This window comes from Physeter macrocephalus, chromosome 17 (assembly GCF_002837175.3).
Source record: "Physeter macrocephalus isolate SW-GA chromosome 17, ASM283717v5, whole genome shotgun sequence".
Taxonomy (NCBI): Eukaryota; Metazoa; Chordata; class Mammalia; order Artiodactyla; family Physeteridae; genus Physeter; species Physeter macrocephalus.
Genome location: NC_041230.1, coordinates 28,981,109 through 29,001,775, shown reverse-complemented (window position 1 = coordinate 29,001,775; position 20,667 = coordinate 28,981,109). Strand labels below are relative to the sequence as shown.

The 20,667-nt window shown below is 56.6% G+C and overlaps 1 protein-coding gene across 3 annotated transcripts in view; it reads right to left on the bottom strand.

The window, feature by feature from the left end:
- The window catches only part of ADGRG1 (adhesion G protein-coupled receptor G1), a 91,478-nt gene extending 71,418 nt beyond the window's left edge, over nucleotides 1-20,060 (bottom strand). For all 3 annotated transcript variants that reach the window (XM_028477945.2, XM_028477943.2, XM_007107038.4), the window contains exons 1-3: nucleotides 19,584-20,060; nucleotides 1,379-1,473; nucleotides 402-824 (exon numbers count right to left, since the gene is read on the bottom strand). In XM_028477945.2, coding sequence (XP_028333746.1) covers nucleotides 402-824; nucleotides 1,379-1,439 — 484 coding nt within the window. In that variant the 5' untranslated portion in view covers nucleotides 1,440-1,473; nucleotides 19,584-20,060. The remainder of the gene's footprint in view (nucleotides 1-401; nucleotides 825-1,378; nucleotides 1,474-19,583) is intronic.
- Between the last annotated feature and the right edge of the window lie 607 nt (nucleotides 20,061-20,667).

Sequence of the window (20,667 nt, the reverse complement as noted above, 5' to 3'; positions counted from 1 at the left end):
TCAGTTTCTCCTCCGTGAAATGGGGATAAACAATCTAGGTGATGCTGATGAAGCAGAATTTTTCCTCCGGCTCCTGACCTCCAGTCCCGTCTCTCCATTCTCTCTGCTCCCACCCTGTTCACCCCCCATCTTCCTTTACCTGGACCTTCCCCGCAGCCGCTGGATGGCACTTCGCCCCTCCGCCCTCACCCCTACCTTCCCACAAACCTCCCTGAAGCCCACCTTGGATCACACTCTTCCACTCCTCAGACACCGTCCCTGGCTCCCCGCTGCCTGCGAACAGAGCGCCTGCCCCGTGACCTGACATTCGGCCCAGTCTGCTTTAACCCCGCCGTGCATTTTGCCTTCCCCGCCTCCAGGCCTTGGGCCAAGCTGCTCCTTCTGCCTGGAGGTCGCCTTACTGTGGAAGGAGAAGATGAAGCCGGCTGCACTGGGCAGACTGGTGTTCTGGGGGCTCCACCAGGAGCTGACAGATGTGGCGAACAGGGGGGCCCCCTCGGCCAGGCTCTCCTCCTGACGCCGGAAGCACAGCAGGTCAGAGGCTTGGTTACTCAGCACGAAGTCGCTCTTGCCGTAACGAAGATGCAATTTCCCAGCGTGGCGGTTCCAGTAGAGGCAGAAGTGGTAGAGGCCCCTGGGATGAGGGAATGATCTAGGAGCCGGATGGGCTCCAGGGAAGGGCGCATGGACTGTGAGGGCCTCCTCAGTGTTCCTGATGGAGATGTGCAGCTCAGATGCCCGCTTATAATGGAGGCCGCTGTTCTGCGTCTGGTTCCGCTGGCCACAGAAGCGGAAGTCTTCCCGGGGGCCCCCGCCACGGGCACCTGAGGAAGCAGAGACTGCAGATGGGACTCTGGGCCTGGGGGCAGGCTCTGGGCCCAGAACACAGGAGCCCAGTGCCTAGGACCCGCACACATTCCAAGGACCTATACCTCAAAGGGTCTCCAAAAATGTGAGTCTACCCTATTCAAAGATTATTGGCTTCAAAACATGAAAAGAACAAACTCAAAATCAATAATAATTTCAAAGACAAAATAATATTTTAAATAGCAATAAAATATTTAATGAGGCCATGCCTGCCACAAACAGTTGTGCAGGCTGTGTACTGCACAAGGATGCACTGGCTGCAGAGGTGAGCAGGGCCAAAACCCAGTCCATGCTCCTCACTCCCATCTGTGCACTGTGGGGCTGCATCTGCCAGAAGGAAGGGGTGCCTTTATCTTTCCTCCAAGGTACCACCATCCACTTGCTAAGCTGTGTCCTCAGGCCTGTGCCTGCCCAAAGGGATTAGTGGATGTGCTGGCAGCTGACCTAGACATCCTTAACATAAGGATGGCATTTTAACGTCAAGTCCTAGGGTACCTACAGGAAAGCCTACCTGGAACCAGGAGCAGACCCAGCAGGAACGGCACTGTCTGCAGCAGCACTTGGGCAGCCATCTTCCTCCCCAAAGTCACCCTGAGAAGTCACCGCCTGAAAGAGGCCAGGAGTGTTGGCTTGAGGGCCTGACCCACAGGGTGGCTGTGCCAGCCCTGAAGAGGGAGAAGCCAGGGTAGCGTGGATGTGGGATATGAGGTGGGGAGGCAAGTGTGGAAACAGTCCATGGACCTCCCCAGAGCTGCCAGGAGCTGAGCATCGAGAGGTAGTGTCTAAAAGAAGACATACAAATGGCCAACAGGCACACGAAAAGATGCACCCCAGCGCGAATTATTAGAGAAATGCAGATCAAAGCTACAGTGAGGTATCAACACACACAGGTAGAATGGCCATCATTAAAAAGTCTACAAATAACAAATGCTGGAGAGGGTGTGGAGAAGAGGGAACCCTCCTACACTGTGGGTGGGAATGTAAACTGGTGCAGCCACTATGGAGAACAGTATGGAGGTTCCTCAGAAAACTAAAAATAGAGTTGCCAGATGATCCAGCAATCCCACTCCTGGGCATATACCCAGACAAAACTATAATTCAAAAAGATACACGCACCCCTATGTTCATAGCAGCGCTATTCACAACAGCCAAGACGTGAAAACCACCTACATGTCCATCGACAGAAGAATGGATAAAGACGATGTGGTACGTATATACAATGGAATACTACTCAGCCATAAAAAAGAACGAAATAATGCCATTTGCGGCAACACGGATGGACCTAGAGATTATCATACTGAGTGAAGTCAGTCAGACAGAGAAAGACAAATACCATATGATATCACTTATATGTGAAATCTAAAATATGACACAAATGACCATATCTATGAAACAGAAACAGACACACAGACATAGAGAACAGACTTGTGGTTGCCGGTGGGGGGGTGGGGAAGGGATAGATTGGGAGTTTGGGATTAGTACATACAAACTATTACATATAGGATGGATAAACAATAAGATCCTACTTTATAGCACAGGGAACTATATTCAGTAACCTGTGATAAACCATAATGGAAACGAATATGAAAAAGAATATATATGTATAACTGTATAACTGAATCACTTTGCTGTACAGCAGAAATCAATACATTGTAAATCAACTATTCTTCAATAAGATAAAATTAAAATATAAAAATTAAAAAGAGGCAGTGGCTGAGTTCAAGTTCCAGCTCCACCTCTTGCTCGCTGCACGACCCTGTAAAAGGGTCATGGAAAACAGGACGAATAATAGTACCTCCCTCCGGATCCAGCAGTGATGGGGTAATCAGGTCAGAATTGCGGGGGAGGAGGCTCCCAGCACCACCAGGAAGCACCCCAACCACCCTGCCCCCTCCAGGCCTGAAGAAGACACAGGAAAAAGGGGGCTTGCAGGGCTCTCCTCCTGGAACCTCACCATAATCATCTCTAAGACCCAGCTCAGAGGTCACCTCCTTCAGGAAGCCTTCCTCAACTCCCTCTACAGTCAGTCCTGGCCTCCTTTGGTTCTCTATGTCTGTGCGTGTGTTTCGGTTTCATAGGGTCCCATTAGCCAACTCTGGGAGGTGCAGGATGGTACATCCCTCCTCCTGGTGCCAGCCAGGGAGCTGCTGATCCATCTCTGTGCACAGGGCCTAGTGTGCATGGAGGTCGCTGGGCAGGCGGACAGTGAGGGAAATGGAGTGAAGGATCAGTGCAGCCACAGCGCCCTCTACAGCCAGGGGATAGAGGAGACAGGCACTTCCTGTTATGGCCACCAGGGGGAGCCAGTTCCCAGGGCAGCTGGATAGGCAGGGGGACGTCCCAGCCTGGCCGGGAGACATAGTGTGGCCCAAGTCGGGGGAGATCCAGTTCCCCTCAGCCCCATCCTCTTGTAGAATAACCCCACCCCCAGCCTCTATTAGCTGAGTACCTACTACCTGCCAGCCTGTGCTGACCCACCCCCCTCACCCCTATACCTGTATTAATCTTCGTTCCAACCCTGTGAAGTCAGCCCTACCACTGGCCCATTTCACAGACAGGGAACCTGAGATCCAAGGAATTAAATGACTTGCCCAAGATTGTTCCAGATGCCAAGGGCTTTCCCTGCTTGGTCAGGACTGTAGTGCCTGGCAGGGAACCTGCGTGCCTGGTACTTACAGAGAGATGCTGGGTGGCTTGGCCCTCCCCACTGCCAGCTGGCCTTATGACTGAGCTGGGTGCTGGCAGTCACGAACAGCCATCCTCATCCTGTGAGGAACTACATATGGCTGTGGTGACAGATGCAATCATCTGCCACAAGCCAGACAAAAGGAAGCCTGGCAACCATGGGGCATGAGAGGAGTTTGACTTTGGGAGGAAACCAAGGAGGGCTTCTGGGAAGAAGTGGCTTTTGGATGGAATATTTAAGGGCAGCATTAAATGCAGGGGTGGTCCACGCAGGAGTTCACTGTCTCCTTCCTGGGCTGGGCCTTCCTTGAACAAAGCTGGCCCCCTCAAGCTAGAGCCCGTCTCCAGTGTCCCACCATGTGTAATGGAACCCCAATTTGTAGGGCCTGGTCAGTCTAATCATTGGTCAGTTGGGTTCATCATCCTGCCCTGGTGACATCACAAGACCCCTGAGAGGAAGGATGTGAAAGTGTTTGGGGGAATGGCCGCTGTTTCCTACATTGTGATATTTAAGGTTTCACTCTGTGTCCTCTCTGAGCATTTTGGCTCCTTTTGAAACTAACACTCCAGACCAGTGAAAGGAAATCCAGCATCCAGGGACAGAAACATGTCTCTCCTGGACCCTTTCTCTTTCCTTCTTTTTTCTGCCGGTTGCTGTCTCTGTCTATATTTGATCCCCAATCCAAATGACACCTCCTCCAAGAAGCCACCCACCCACCCCTGCTTTGACCCCTGCTTTATACTTCTGAACTCAGAGCTCACAATCACTTTGCAAATTTGGCCCCAATTCTCCATCTTATGGCATTTGGATTCAAGGCCCAGAGAGGGCCAGTGATTTCCTGACATCATACAGAAAACAAGGATGGAGCTGGCCAGAATCCATGTATCTCTCCGGCCCACTGACCTTCAAAGTGAGCTACCACCCTCGGTATACAGGGCCCAGGACAGGGCAGAATCATCTGCTTTCATCAGTCCTCCTGGACTGATTCCTTTGAGAGGAAAAAGGTGGAAACAGGGAGTGAGCTCCCCATCACTGAAGGGATACAAGTGAGGCTGCACCACTGTGAACTACCATGATTCCAACAGACAGGGATCAATGGCATGACCTGACATTCCTGGCTCATCCCCACTCTACCTTGGCGACTCGAATAGCCACTCCAAGGTGAACAACTCTAGTCCTATGGACATTCTTGGGATTTGAGGGGAGGGACTGCCTGGCTTCCTTTAACCCACCCTTAGTAGACTCTGGAGGCAGACTGTCTGGGTTCAAATCCCAGTCCTCCTACTCAATAGCTGTGTGTCCTTGGGCTAGTTACTCACCCTCTCTGGGCCTCACTCTCATCATCTGTAGATAGGAATAAAAATTGAGACTACTGCAAGGGTCATTGTGAGAATTAAATGAATTGATACCTGTAGAGGACTTAGAGCAGGGCCATGCACACGGCAGGCACCATAGGTGTCATCTAGATATCTCTGTATCCTTCCTGACCAGCTCATGCCTGCCCCTCACTCAACCCCTGGGCCTGTCACAGGTTCCTACTCCTACACCTTCCCTCCTACCCTCCATGTAACCCCCTCGGGGCCCCCACAGCCAGCTCAACTTCCAAAGCACCTTGATGGGAAATTCTTAGAGCATGAAATTTCCTTTCCGGGAAGACTGAAACCCCACCCAGAAAACTTCCCTCCTCACAGCCGGGAACTGAGCCTGTCCCCAGAAGCCTCTAAAGGACAGGAGAGCTGAACTGGGGCACCATCTACGTTATCATGAAATCCTCAGAGCCACCCTGTAAGGCTGGTCCTACTGTTTTGCCATTTTACAGATCAGGAAACTGAGACTAGGGAAGGGCCATCTGTTCCGAGATCTCCGCCAGTGAAGCCAAGACACAGACCTCAGTCTCACCCTAGAGAACTCCTTGCAGAGCTGGCACTGTCAGTTTATAGAGATGCATGCCCCCCTGGCTTTGGGAGACACCCCCCAAAGAAAAGGAGAGAAAAATGGTGGGGCGGGGGTCAGCCAAGACCACAGGCAGTGCAGACAACTCCAGCCTGGGAGAGAGGATTTGGGGGGCCGAGCCCCCTAGGGATGTCCTCATTCCCCAGCTCCCCTTCTGGAGCAGCTGCCCTTGACCTCAGGCCTTCCGTAAACACAGAGAACAAAACAGTCTGGCCCAGCTTGACACAATGGGGGCCACCATCAGAGTCCCCAAGGATCCAGGCAGAGCGGAGGGGGCCAGGGCCCCTTTAAGCCAAGACTCCCCGGCTGCCCATCCCCAGGGCTGGCTGGGTCCAGGAGGAAGGGCCCCGGCTGTGCAGGCCCAGCCCTGCCCATCCTCGTGGTAGGGGAGAGGGAAACGGGCAGGGGACCCATGGCTCACTTTCTCCCGCCAGGGCCTGAGTCACTTCCTCTGCCATCCGTGTAGAGCCACGAGTCACCGCTGGCCCAATCCAGGCTCCTGGAAAACCCATTTCCTCGGAGGATGGAGGTGGAAGTTGAGTGGACAGGACCTGGGCAGCTCTGGGGTTAACCCTTCCTGGGCAGGCACCTCCCCAGGAAGATGACCTGGACCTGGGCCCCCATACCTTTCCTTCTCCTGCCCGTAACATACACTGTGGACCACAAACTTATCCACCCCCCGGCCAGCCTGTCTCTTTGCCTGGAATGCCTTCCCTAACTCCATGACCCCCCTCATCTTTCGAAACTCAGTGAAGACACGCCCTCCCCATGAAGCTTTGCCTAAGTGCCCATCTGCCATCAGAATTAACTTCCGTGTTCTTGGTGGGACGCAGGGAAGGGGGCCGACCATGACCTACATTCAACCCTATGTGCCCCCCTTTGCCATGAGGAGTTAACATCAGAGGTGCCCAAACCCACCCACGGGTCAGAACCACCCGAGGAAGTTCACTAAAATGCAGATTCACAGGCCCCTGCACACTGAAGGGCAGACGCTGCAGGTCTGGGGTGGGGCTCGGGAGTCTGGCTTTAACAGGTGTCCTGTTGATCGACACTCCGTGGGCTTAGAGCCACTGGCTTACAAGGCTGGGATAACACCAGTAGCCCTGTTTAACAGAGTCAGAGGCGGGTAGGGCCCAGCCCCAGATCACTCAGATGGTAAAAGGTTGGCCCCGGACGGGGTCCAGGGCAGCTTGCCTCCCCGCGTGCCTCTTCTCAACCTCACTGGTGGTGAGGGTGAATCACCACCCGGGCTGGTTCACCCAGCATTTAGCAGGGTGCCAGGAGCCTGGAAGAAGCCTCCCAAAGCACAGCTGGGAGCAGGAGGGCGTGGGTGGGGGAAGGAGCCCCCGCCTGAGTGGGTCTTCAGGTGTGAGCCTGGTCTTGCCTTCCTCGGGGGGAGGGACAGTAGAGAGAGGACCCAGCTCAGCTTTCCAGCTCCAGCCCCCATCCTCAACTGCTCTCCAGTGGGGGGAGGGGAAGAGGGGGCAAAACGGAGCTGCCGGCTATGCCCCTCCCCCGAGCCCTGGGCACAGGGCCTTAGGAAAGAAGGATTTGGCCAAGAGAGGGGTTGGCGAGCGTGAAGTCCTTGAGGGTAGAAGCACGCACGGGAGTGTGGATGTAGGTGTGTGTGCACGTGTGCGCACCACACGTGTGGAAGAGCGAGGAGGAACGTTAGAAGAGAGCGGAGGCTGTACAGCAGGTGTTTCCTCCACAGGAGTGGTGTCGGGGGTGCAGAGGACCCTCCACCAGCCGTTTCCAAACTCTTTTGTAAACGTCGATCTAACTTAGAAACACCACGTACCCAACAGACAAAGGAGGCGCCCCCATCAGACCCGGTGGGACCCCGGACCACGCCTCACTCCCAGCCCAGCCGCCAGCCTCTCAGCAGTGCCCGTGGCTCCTGGGAGCACGGCTGACACACGTGGAGCCCATCTCTCCTCCCTCTCTTCCTGCTCCGCAAGCCGGGTGACTGAGGCCCCAGCTAGGTGACCACACAGGACTCCCCACAGGAAGGGTGTTCCGGCCTGGCTGGGGAAAACAGAGTGACCTCAGGTTTCAGGAATTTTTCTACAATAAAAGAGAATAAAAATTAAGCTAGCTGCCTGCCCGCAGGGGCTGGCGGATGCCAAGGCCTTGCCTGCTCACTGCCGGGATGGGTCCCACATTCTTGCACCAGACCCGCTGGAGGGCTGCCCCGCCGCGCAGGGCCCACCACCCCACGGCTTCTGGTCCAGCCAAGTCCCTGGACCACGGCTCCCTCTGTGTGCCCAGACGGGCCCTGGCCCCGCGGGGAGACCGGGGAAGGGGAGGAGCGGGGCACCTGCCCAGGTGAAAGGACGCTGGGTTCTCCCGGAAAGCCAGCTATCCAGAGCCACCCACCTGGTGGCCTGCTTTATCTGGAGCTGGAGTGTTTGCTTAAGAGGCCTCAGAGAGGCCAACCGACAGTCACCAGAGATGAGCCTGGGCTTGAGTGATCCCACCTCCAAAGCTCTGCACACACCAGTCCTCCTCCCTGGGATGCCAGCCTTGTGACATGTCTGTAAAGGTCCCCATACCCTGGGCCTCAGGCCTCCACATCCTCACCCGACTGCCCCCCACACTCCAGCCACGCAGTGCCTGGCAGAACACCAGATGGCTAGTGGGAATAAACAGAGGTCTGTCTGGCACAGTGAAAAGGGCCTTGGATTCCAAGAAGAAGAATGAGGGAAATGACAGTTCCCGTTCAGCAAGTGCTCACTTTGCACCCGGCACTGTGCAAAGCACTTTTCCCAGATGATCGTTCAATCCTCGCCTTACCTCTGTGAAACAAATGCTATTATTGCCCCCACGTTAAAGACAAGGAAACGAAAGTCCAAAGAGGCTAAGTGATATCCAAGATCACAGAGCAAGTAGCCAAGCCAGGATTCAAGCTCCAGTCTACCAAATCTCAAAGCCCGTGCTTTTAGCCACTGTGGTCTCCGGAGTCCCTTCCTTCCTTTCTCTGGGGCTATCTCCCTGATTTTACCAAGACGTAACTTTGCTAAGCACTTCCTAAGAAGCTCTAGTAGTTCCCAAGTTAGAGAAATACTGCAGGCCCTACTTGGTCTTGTGAATTAACCCATCAAAGGCTCTGATAAGTCCTGCAGAAAGAAAATCCACAGAGCTTGGTCAGGCTTAGTTTCCCAGCCCAACGCGATGGTGCATCCTCTTTTGCAGGCCACATGTTACCAACATGAAAAAAAGAGCTCTCAGAAATCTTGACACCACATAGAAAAGAAGCCTGTCAGCATCTCCCCTCCCAGCCTCCCCTCCCCTCCCCTCCCCTCTGAGCTGTCCCAGAGGCCATTAACTAGCATGAGATGGGCTGCAGGAGCCATTTAGGCTGTGATGTTCCCGAGGGCAACTCATCACCACCTTTGACACTTCCAGGTGAGAGGTCCTGGGGGAGCCTGGGTTATATTCGGCCCCATCCCACCTCCCTTTGGCCGGCAGCACCAGCTCTTGGGGAAAGGGGCACTACCATCCCTGTTTCCAGATTGGCTATTCTATTAAAGTCAGACACAGTCACCGCAAGCAGCTGAGACGCTTAGAATGTTGGGACTGAAAGGGAGGGAGGGAGGGAGGGAGGGGGAGAGAGGAAAAGAAAGAGAGAGAGAAAGAGGTGATGAGGATGCAAGAGCTTCTAGGAGCTGAGAATCAAAGCCTTTCAGAATCTGAGTGTGGATGAAAAGACCTAGAACCTCAGGGAAGAGGAGGGATTAGGCAGGGTCCCAGGTCTGGCCCAGTCTGGAGTGGGGCTCAGGCAGCAGGACTTCTCACAAGCAGTCCCGGGACAGTGGCGCCGGCCCTGCCCATCTCCACGCCCCTGGGGCAGCCTGCAGCCCACAGCCAAGTCTCCCCACAGCCCTCCCCAAGAGGAGCAGCTGAGGCTGGACCCCAGGACCCCAGGGCACTCACCAATCAGCACCTGCCCAGGGAATGCAGACTCCCAGAGCAGGGGTGGCATAGGGTCCAGGACCAGCTCCGCAGCTAACTGGCCCTGAGACCTTTGGACCAGCCTGTCCCCTCCCTGGGCCTCAGCTTCTTCCTCTGTCGAGGAGGTGACTATGATCCCTGTCCCCTGTCTCTTCTCCATAGCCCAGGGCCTCAGGATGCTTCCAGGGAAGGGCAGGGCTTACCTCCCAGCTGCCAGCAAGGGGAAAAGAAGATGCTGGCCATCTCCTCTCCTGGCCAGCCTGTCTTCCCTCTCAAACCACAGACGGATCTCAGCTGTATGGCTGCAGTTCCCCTTCCGCATCTATATTCCCGAACCGCCCAAGGCCAGGCTTACAAGGTCAGCCCAGTCACCTTCCTGCTCATTTTGAGGGGCTGCAGTTCGACTCCCCCGGGCCTGGCAGAATGCCCGCCTTTGGAGCATAGGACCCTTAGCGCTCCCAAGGTCAGCCGCCAGCCCTCCCTTTTTTTGTCTTCTCTTCTGGGTCCCAGATCCCTGGCTGAGGGGTGGACAGGACACACAGCCAGGCGTCCTCCCCCACGAGGGCAGTGGGCCTGGGCGAGGCTGAGGTTCCAGCTCCCTCCGGGAAAGGTCGGCGGAGGCACAGACCAGGATCCCATCCCAGCTCTCTGAGCACACATCGCTGCCTCACCAGGTCCTCCACTGCTGTTTGCACACGCCCACAGACAGGGCGCTCACCACCTCCAGCCACAAAGCTAGCATTAATGAAGCTCTCTGAAAATGCAAGACTTGATTCTAAGCTCTCTACACAAACGAACACATTTAATCTTTCCCCAAATCTGATGAGACGAGTACCATTATGCCCATTTAACAAATAAGGAAACAGAGGCCCTAGAAGATCAAGTTACCTGCGGGTGATCACACAGCTTGAGGTGCAGCCTCAGGGCCTGGCTCCAGAACCCACGCTCTTGATTTTGCAGCCCGTTTCCCCTTGACATTACCTGACTGTTAGAAAGGGCCTCTCTTTAAAATTCGTAGTAAAAGATGCTTCCAAAAATGTGTTTCCTCGAGATTAGCTGAACACTTTCCTCTGAGGACCCTGGACCTGGAGCTCTGTCAGGACCCTACCCCAGCCCCACTCCTACACTCCCAGCCATCTGCAGGTCCTGGACCTCCCCTCCCTCCCAGCATCCTCAGAGGCCTGTCTTTGACGATGGGGGTACAGCCCGGAAACTGAAATTGAATTTTAGCTGGGGTGTGGCGGAGGGAAGGGGTGTGGGGTGTGAGGCCCTTACCCCCAACCACTTCCTGGTCGTTCTGATCTGCTGCTTCACTGACCAGGTCCCCTCAGAGTAGCATCTCTGACTCTCCCAGGGTCCCTAGTGTCACCCCAGCCCCAACCCCACCTTACCCATCCGATAAGTTCTCAGTGTTGGGAAGAAGGGAGGGGAGGAAGGGGGATGGAGGGGAAATGGAGGGGAGAGGAGGAGGGAGAAGATGATGATACAGGGGAAGAGAGATGGAGGGGGAGGGGGTGAACAAGGGAAAGGGGAGAGGGGATAAGAAGTGGGGATTTGGGGAGGAGAGGGGAGCGGGAACAGGAATGAGAGCAATGGCGGGAGGAGGGGAAGAATCATACCTGGATTCCTCCTTCGTGTCATCAAGTGGATTATAAATACATAAAGAGCGTGAATGAGTGGGCCAAGGGCTCGCCTTGTTTGCAGGATGCAGCCCGCTGGGGTGGTGGGTCAGTTTCTCCCCAGTTCAAGAGGCCAGAGGGGCACTTTGAAGCTGAGCCTCCTCAGCCTCGGTCCCCGCCCCCCTCACCGGAGCCTCAAACAAAGCGGGCAGCCTGGGAAAACGGGCTGCAAGTCCCAGCCGCCAACCCGGGAAAAGGGGCGCAGGTGACAGCAGCCCCTGGCAACCGTTGCCCTGGCAACCGTTGGCAGCTGCAGGGACTACGTCACTGCCCAGCTCCAGCCCAGCACAGCGCAGGCCCTGACTTGTCCTGTGCCCAAGTCCCCTTACTTGGATGCTGGCCAGGTAGGGAGCTGGCAGGAAGAAAGGCAGAATTTAGGACACCAGATTAGGGAGTACACTGGGGGACACCTGCCTAAGTTTGTCAATATTGACTTTAAAACCAAATCTTTTTAGAACACTAGTGGGGGCTACCCCTGTGATGAAAAATGCCTATTATCAGCTACATTTGCCCCTGAAGGCTGCCAGCTTGTGGCCTTGGCCTTGACCCACACTAGACACCCGTCTAATCTCCACCACTGGCTGCCATGAGCACAGAATGTGCACAATACTTCCCTGGAAGCATCTTAGGGGAGTACCTCCTCCAGGAAGCCTTCCCAGATTGCCACAATCCACCAGGAATCTTCTTTCTGAGTTAGCCCTGGGGCTGGGGGTTCCCCCTGGCTTTCCTCCAGAGCTCCCTGAGGGCCAAGAGTGGGTCCTTTCTGTACCCCAGAGTGAGTACCAGTCTGGGGAGGGAGGAGAACAGAGGCAAAGCTTCTGAAACCCTGCCTATGTGCCAGGCACTACACTGAGCATTTTGGAGATCCATTTCCACCACTCTGCGAGGTTAGCCCTGTTGAACCCATCCTATAGATGCGGAGAGAGAGGCTCAAGAACATGATGTGACTTGCTCAAGACCACCCAGCTGGTAAGAGCGGTGTATGGAATTCAACTCATGATATCCTCTGAGACATGAAGACATCAAGACCCAATATCCATCTGATGCTTGACTAATCCCACCCCCCATTCAGTGCACATCCAAACTTTATTTGATCACCTCCAGTGACAGGGAACTCACCTCCTCTGAAGAGGACGCATCCCTTTGATCTCTAAAAAATCTTTTGTAGCCACCGAGTCAAAGGGAAAAGGACATCAAAGCCATGGGGTGGCCCCTGTGTGCCACACAGGGCCCAGAAGAGAACCAGGGCTGTGGGCGCCCCCACTGAGGCCTTCAGCTCCAGACCAGCAGCAGATCAGGAGGTAGGGTGGGGCTGCTCAGGGGCCCAGGGTCTTCAGAGCACTTCCCCAGAATTAGCAGGAATCCCCTTGGCAATCACTCTCCAAGGGGCTCTGGGATGGTTTCTGGCCGAGGCCATGGGAAAAGCAGCAGGGGCTGGGGTCCTTGGGATGGTGTGCCAGTGCACCAACATCACCTCCTCCCCCGCCGATGGACCAGAGCCAGGAGGCGGCTATTGTCTCACTGCCGGCCCAGAGCTGTGTCCTATTCAGGCACTATTTTTGGCCCTCAGAGGAAGAGGAAAAGAAAGCAAAGAAAGGAGTTTCTGTTCTCAGTGGAACCTTTGCCTGGAAAGGATTCCAGGGCCTGCTGGGCCAGAGAAGGCAGTCACTGTTGAATCAAAAGATCCTACACTTAAAAGGAGCTGGCAGGGGGCTGTGGTTCAGGGAAGCCAGAGGGAGGGCACAGATGGGGCACCCCTGGCCTTGTACACACACTTGGCGCTCACTAACTGCAGCGACACGCAGAGACGCAGAGGCACAGCATCCCCGGTTCCACCCATAGTCACTAAGCACTCGCAATAACAATAATTTTTAAAACCTACAATAACGCAGAGCTGCCCAGAACCAAGTCTCTGCCAGAGAGATTGACTATCCTCACCTAACACCCACAACGCTCCTGACCAGCGTGGAGGTCGGGGACAAAATGATAAGCCTCATAAATCAGATAACTGACGCTCAGGGAGCAGCACGACTGCCAACAAGCTAGCGACCCCCCTCCACTCCCTCCACCTTACGCCACCCCACGTCTTCCTTGCTTTCACCAACTCCAGCACACGAGCCTTCTTTCTATCCTCAGACACACCTCAGGGCCTTTGCACATGCTTTCCCTTCAACATAGAACATTCTTTCAGGGTTCTTTCCCTGATTGGTTCCTTCTCCGGTCTTAACTCAAATGTCCCCTCTCCTAAGAAGCTTTCCACGTCCACCCGACCAAAATTATCATCCCCATTCATCACTCTCTTCCATGTCACCTTATCTTATAAACTTTACAGCACTCACACTGTCTGAAATGACCCTGCAATGTGCTTGTTATCCATTTCTCCATGTTTGCTCTGTCTCATCCATCTTGCTCGTCACTCATATCTCCAGTACCTAGTACCACAGTGCCTGGTCCATGGTAGATGCTCAATGACAACTAGTTAATAAATGAATGAGTGAATGAGACAGAGCTGGGACTCTGACTAGGCCAGGCCGGCTCCAAGCCTCTTCCCAATCGGAGCCAGTTCCTGATGCTCAGGGCAGGGAGATTCCAGCACTGAGCTGTCCCCACTCCCCAGCCTCTGACCGGATCAGGGGCATACACACCTTTGCCAGGTGCTTGGCCGGAGAGGAGCTCCCAAGACTGTGCACAGCCTAAGAGCCAGGACAGGACCCGAAACTTCACGTCCCATACAGAGCCACCTGGTAAAGGCTCTTAAGAAGTCCTGCAGTGCAGAAGCCTGGGCGCACAAGGCTTTCCTAAACCAATGGGACCACAGACATACCTTTGCAGGTGCTGGATTATTTTGAGGTCTGAGATCCCATCTGAATCTGTGATCAAAATTTGAGTTTTCTCTCTACATGAAGGCAAAGTAACCACCACCACGCCCCTCAACCACCTGCTCCTGGGGCCCAGGGCTAGAGGGGGCACAGGCATGGGATTTGCTGATGAAGGTGGGTCACATTCCCACTGCTGCAAATGCCAAAGCTTCTGTCTGGACTCCCCGTGGGCTCCCCAAGGTGGAGCAAGGAGGGGAAATGGCACGTGCCTGTGGCCAGGGAGGATCCTGGGGTCTAGGCACCTGGGGGCAGGTGTATCCCAAGAACCAGCCTGCAGAGATTCATGAGGGAGCTGGGTCAGTGACGGGAACCACACAGGAGCACAAACCATACGATGTGCACCTGGCCTCCTGCAATGCACACAGCCACTCTGGGAGAGGTGGGCATTATTAAGCCCATTTTACAACTGGGAAAACTGAGGCTCAGAGAGAAGCCACTCTCCCAGCTGGCTTCTCCTGGGTGGGGTCACAGAGCAGGTAAGACTGGACCCACATCCAGCTCTGTGTACTGCTTTGCCTATGCTGCCCCCATTGTCCCGCGTGGCACCCCATCTGCAGCGCTGGGATCTGCAGGACATGGAGAGGAGGTTGACAACCTCTCTAGGGAATGACACGAGGCCCAAGAGGATGCACCATGGGTCCAAGGCATTACAGCCCAGGAGCCAGACCCTCATCCCTAGGCTCATGGGGTCTGCGAGCATCCCCATCCTACCTGGACAACAGAGCTCCCAACTCTGGTTCCCCAAACCCAGGTTGGGGGAGCAGAGGCCAGACTCCTGGGTGTGCTGACACCCAGTGCAGGGTCTCCCTGAGGAGACACTGGCTGTCCTTTCCAGTACAAATGGAGATGTGTGCTGCACCAGGGCCCGGCCCAGGTATTGGGACCTGCACATTCTTGGCTGCCAGCCGAGGAGCCGGAGACTAGACTCTGCCCATCTGGTCTGGGGTGCGTGCAGAGCCCCATGAGTGCGCGCCAGGCATGGTCACGGACAAAGGATAAGTACAGCTTTGAGGAAATCGCACGAGGATTCCTTCCGGCCCTGCTCACTGCCCGCAGCTCTCGCCAGGCGATGCCACATGCAGGTGTGTGGGAGAGGGAAGTGCCACGACGAGGTCAGGCACACATCTACCAGGCGCAGGCCTATTGGATGAGGGAGAGCAAGGGACAGCATCGGCCCCCTGATAGTTTGGGAGGTGAGCATCCCCCTTCCTAACTGCTCCATCACACCCTCCTGCCTCACGCCTTCCGCTCTAACCACCGGCCTTTCAGGGCGCTGGAGCGGGACTGGCTCCCGGACAGAGAGGCCCCCACCCCCAGGCCATCTTCCTCTAATGCAGAGGCCTGTTCCCTGGTGCCTGGAAGCCCTGCCAGCTCCTCCAGGGCTCAGCTTTTATCTCGGCCTGCCTGGAACTGCCAAGTGCACCACAAACCGCCTGAGCCTGAGCCAACGCCAGCCCAACTCCCACCACCCTGGCCTCCCCATCAAAGCACAAGTCAGGCTGCAGGTGGGGGTGGGCAGAGTCCTGCTGAGGCCCAGGTGGCTCCAGCTCTCTTAGGGCGGGGAGGCAGGAAGAAGTGCCCCCAAGTTATTACACGTTATCTCTGGGCCTCAGTGCACCCATTTGCCCAAGGGGGAGATCATAACAGTAAAGGCTAACATATGGGCCATGTGCTGTTGTAAACGCTTTACTGCTTAACACCTTGATGCTCAAAACAGCCCCCTGAAGTAGACACTATTTTATCCACTTTTTCCAGATGAGGAAAATGAGGCAGACGCCCAAGTTCATACAACCCGAGAGGAGCAAAATTCTCCCCAGAAAAGCAGCCTTGCTATCTCTGTGGGTCCTGTCGCCCCAGAAGAGCATGGGCTTAGGAGAGGCAGGGATGGGGTTCAAGACAAGGGCACATGTCCTCGGGTCCCCAGCATAAACTCTGGCCTGGCTGAGGAGCCCCCTTCCCACTGAGGGGGGCAGGAGAGCACAGTGAAAAGAGCCCAGACTCTGGAGATAAGAGGTCACTCCTGGGTAAGCCTCCTGTGCCTCAGTGTCCTCATCTCTAAAATGGGCACATCAGGAGCTTGTGCCTGGCAGGAATAAATGTGCGTGCAGGGGCTTCCCTGGCGGTCCAGTGGTTACGACTCCGTGCTTCCAATGCAGGGGGCCTGGGTTCGATCCCTGGTCAGGGAACCAAGGTCCCACAGGTCACATGGCATGGCCAAAAAACAAAACAAAACAAAACAAAAAAACAAAAACGTGTGTAAAGCGCTGAGCCTAGGGCCCGGCAGAGTCTGAGGGCAGGGAGGGTCCAGGACTGTTCTAGCCCAGCCGAGCCACCGGGGAACCAGGGAGAGCTGGGGGCTTGAGGGGCCTGCAGGGGGTGTCTCAACCCACTGGTGCCAGCGCAGGCACCGGGCAGGGATCAGAAAATGTATGTTCCAAGCTCTCCCCTTCAGCAGCCCTGTCCTGACCCCCAAATCTGCAGGGTTCCTCATGGGTCTCAAGGAACTCCTGATGGGGCGTGAGGACCAGACTGGTGGAGGGCAAGCCTGGGAGGCTGGGGCCCAGCCAGGACCACACCCCACCCCGTTTGAGAGGTCCCTCTGTGCCAGCCCCGCCCTGCCCCCACTTACCATCTGCCTGGTCCCCGGGGTCCTGGTCCCCCCAGCTGCTGCGCTTGCTCACGTGATGCCCCATCTGCTATGAGTCAGAAGACAGATCCACAGGGCCACCCCGGGTCGGGGTTGGGGGTGCTGAGCCTGCTCTGGTTCTGGGTGGGCTGGCAGCACTGAGATTTGGGCTGTGTTGTCACATTTCTCCCACCACCCTCACCAGCCCTGCCCCTGACTCTTCACCGCATCCCTGAAAGGGGCGCAGTCCCACAACCCATCACCCACACGCGGCTCTTGCGGAGGATGAAGTGACTTGGGGCCCGGCTCAGCTAGAGCACCGTCCATGTGGCCCCCTTCATGGCTGTCCCTGCCCTGCCCCTCCCAAATCTGTCATGCCGGGCCCCGCTGGGAAGGCCACCCCCACTACACACAGACCCGGCCACAGCCCCGCCGCCTCTTTTACCTGCCCTTCTCCTGGGCTGGGCGACCACCGCGCCTCTCTATCCCCACAGCCATGAAGCTGCCCTCCAGGTAGAAGCCTCGGGCCTGGGGCAACCAGGTCAGCCCTGCATCACAACCCTGCCCTCCTTATCCAGCTGGGGTGGCACCCTGGGCACCCAGACCCCACCTGGCACCCACCTGGCCTGGCTGCAGTACCACCCAAGTCTTCCTGCCATCCCTTCCCCTGAGAGAAGATTGGGACCTGCCAGCCTGGCACTCCAGGTCCCCAAAATGACCCATGCCGGGTCTCCAGTGCCATCGCCTGCTCCACTCCCGCCAGTTCTCATCATTCCCAAACCTTTTCCCATGCAGTTTCCTCTGCCAGGAATGCCGCCCCCCTCTTCCCTCCAATCCCCATACGTGTACATCAAACCCTCCTCTCCCTCCCCACCAGCATCCAAGGCCAGACTCTGTGCCCTCTGCAGAGCCTCCGGGTCCTCCCAGGTCAGGAAGTTCTCTCCTCCTCCACCAGCAAGCTTATCTCACTCGTCAGCCTCAGATCCTGGCTTGTTTGTTTGTGTCCCTGGCAAGATGAGGGTGTCCCAGCCAGGCTGACCAGGTCCTGCCCAGGGCACCAAAGCCAGCACAACAGTGCAGCCTGCCTAGCACAGCCTCCGCCTCCCACACCACACTTGGAGAGGTGTCCTTCACGACCCTGACACTCTCGGAGCCAAGACCGGGACCACGACAGGCAGGGCAGCTATTAACCCACCCCACATGCCCACTTAGCAGCTGGGCAAACTGAGGCCCAGAGAGAGAGGCAAGGCAAGGCAGCCACGGTGATGCTATGACCAAGGTGGGGCTGCATCTCAGGTCCCTAGAGTCCCTGCAGTAAAGGGGCTCAGATCTGGTCCCAAGAGCTAGTCCTGCCCTGGATATTGGAAGGGAAGACCTCACAGGACCCCTGGCCTGGGCTCTGGGGAACCAGCTCAGCAGCTGGTGGCTCTTACTGACCCGAGACGCTTCTCCCCACTCAGCCTCCAATCGAGAGGAATCAACCCTGTGCCCTCAGGGTATCTGCAGCAAGGGGGCAGGGACTTGGCTCTGGACCACCCACACCCCATTTGTCTCATTCGCTGCTGTGTCCCCCCTCCCTAGAACAGTACCAGGCACACACTAGGTGCTCAATAATTGTTTATATGAATAACTTCTGGGACTTCCCTGGTAGCACAGTGGTTAAGAATCTGCCTGCCAATGCAGGGGACACGGGTTCAATCCCTGGTCCGGGAAGATCCCACATGCCGCGGAGCAACTAAGCCCACAAGCCACAACTACTGGAGTCCACACACCTAGAGCCCGTGCTCCGCAACAAGAGAGGCCACCGCAATGAGAAACCCGCGCACCGCAACGAAGAGTAGCCCCCGCTCGCCGCAACTAGAGAACGCCCGCGCTCAGCAACGAAGACCCAATGCAGTCGAAAATAAATAAATTAAATAAATTCTTTTTGTAAAATAACTTCTTTGGCCCTCTAGAGCCACAAAGGCTATTCCTCCCCACCCCACCTAGCCCAGGCCAGAGCTGCTCCAGGCAGGATGGGAGTGGGGCTGGTGGGCAGGTGAGAGGGTCTTGCCTTAACTCCCGCCCCCGCCCCCACTGCCTCAGTAAAATGAACACCAGCCCCTTCCCATGGGGCCATGAGAGACCCCAACTCGTTACCACAGGAAGGAGGCTGGCTGGGGAGGCGGGGAGGAGAGGAGCCAGAAGTTCCCAGGTGGGGAAACCCTATCAGCACCGAGCAGACAGGGGCCTGGGGTCTGGCGGTTAGCAAGTAGGGAGTGCTCCAGCCCTCAGCCGCTGCTTCCCCATCTACTGCTGCTGGTTTCCTGGACGTTCTCTCTCATCCCAGGTCCCCCATGTTCAGACCCCACTGCCAGGACCATCTCCTCCTAAAGGTGGCCTGGGCCATGAAGAGCCAGACTGTCCCTGTTTCACTGGGGGGCCCCAGACGCAGCACCCGGGCAGCTGAAGGCAAGGCTGCTCTCAAGTGCCCGTGCTCAGCCCTCTGCAGCGTCCTTTCCTCCCCGAGGCTGGAGGCTGGCTTTCCATCCCCAGACTTGTTCTGTGACCTTAGGTAAGCCCCCTGTCCTCTCACAACCTTGGTTCTCCCATCTGTACAGTGGGGGCAGGAGAGCACAGTACCTCACCACTCACAGAGCAGACCCAGCTAGCAGGGCCCAGTGACTCTATCACTTTGAGCCTCAGTTTCCCCAGCTAACAAATGGCTAGTGGCTCTGAGAGGTTCCATCCTCTCAGGCCCGTCCCCTTCCCAGGCATCTCCCTGTCCATCCACCCCCAACTCTAGAGACCCCGCACAGCACTGCTCTTGTGGGCTAGCTCCCACCCAGATACCAAGACTTCAGCGCCCCGGTCCACTGCCACCCCACCCTCCGCTGCACACACTCCCATCCCTCCTCCCATCCCTCCTCCCTCCTGCCGTCATGCCCTTGATCTGGTACCTGGTGACGGGTAGAAGGTCCTGCGTGGGGCCGGGCAGCTGAACCGCCTTTCAAGATCCCCCTCCGAGGCTTAACCTGCCAGCTGTGGTCCCGTTTCGGAGAGAGCTGATGAGTGTGGAGGCTCCCAGCCCCTCTCCTGAGGCAGGGCAAGGCAGGCAGCCAATGTGGAGCCCGGAGAAGTGCCGGCTTGTGTTTTGGGTTGGGGGACACCCCGCTCCTGCCCCAGCTGGGCTCCTCCCTCCTCCCAGCTCGGCTGGGGATGACGGGACCATACGTGAGTCACAGATTTCTCAGAGGGAGGTTGGGAGGGGGCAGGGCTGAGAGAGCTGAGGCGGGGACACTGGGGGATGCCCATGACTCAGCTCTGGGCAAGGGGGCACTTCAGCCTCACCCGCCCCCGATCCAGGCAGACAGGTGCCAGGCTTCATGGACGGATGCTGGTCGGAGATAAGTCTTCCTCCTCGCCTTCCATCTGTTACTTCCCCAGGGCTGTTCTCCAGAGTTCCCGCTGCCGAGAGGCCAGGGTTGCTATGGCAACAGGCCACCCCGATGCTGCCCGCCCCCCTCTGACCCCGCACCCAGGCCCGGCAACAACTGCCCTTTCCTGAAAGAAAGTCCAGCCTCCTTGGCAGCAGGCAGGAGCCGGCGGTGACCGGCAGGGCGGAAGGCACGCTGGGGAAGGGGGGTGTCAAGCAGCCTGGCATGCGGCCAGCCAGGCCACACACAACTGGCCACCTGACCTCGACTCCTCCCTGAGCCTCAGTTCGTCCCCCCAGCAAGGGGATCCACCTCAATGCTCCCCCAAGCACGCACAGTTTCAACATTCCAAGACTCAAGATCTGGATTCTGAGACCCCAGGGGCTTCCGGAAATGGCCTCCCAGTCCATCTGCTGGGCCAAAGGGGAAACTGAGGCCCAGGTGAGGAACCATTCCTGGTGGTTCCAAAAGCTCAAAGAGAGAAATTTGGAAATGCGCCGACGCCCCCATTCCCTTTCTGGTCACTGGCCTCTGTCAGCATTTCCCTCCCACTGCTAAGGTTCATGGCCACCCTGGGAGTCAGGAAGCTCTGGATGGCCCAGGGCGC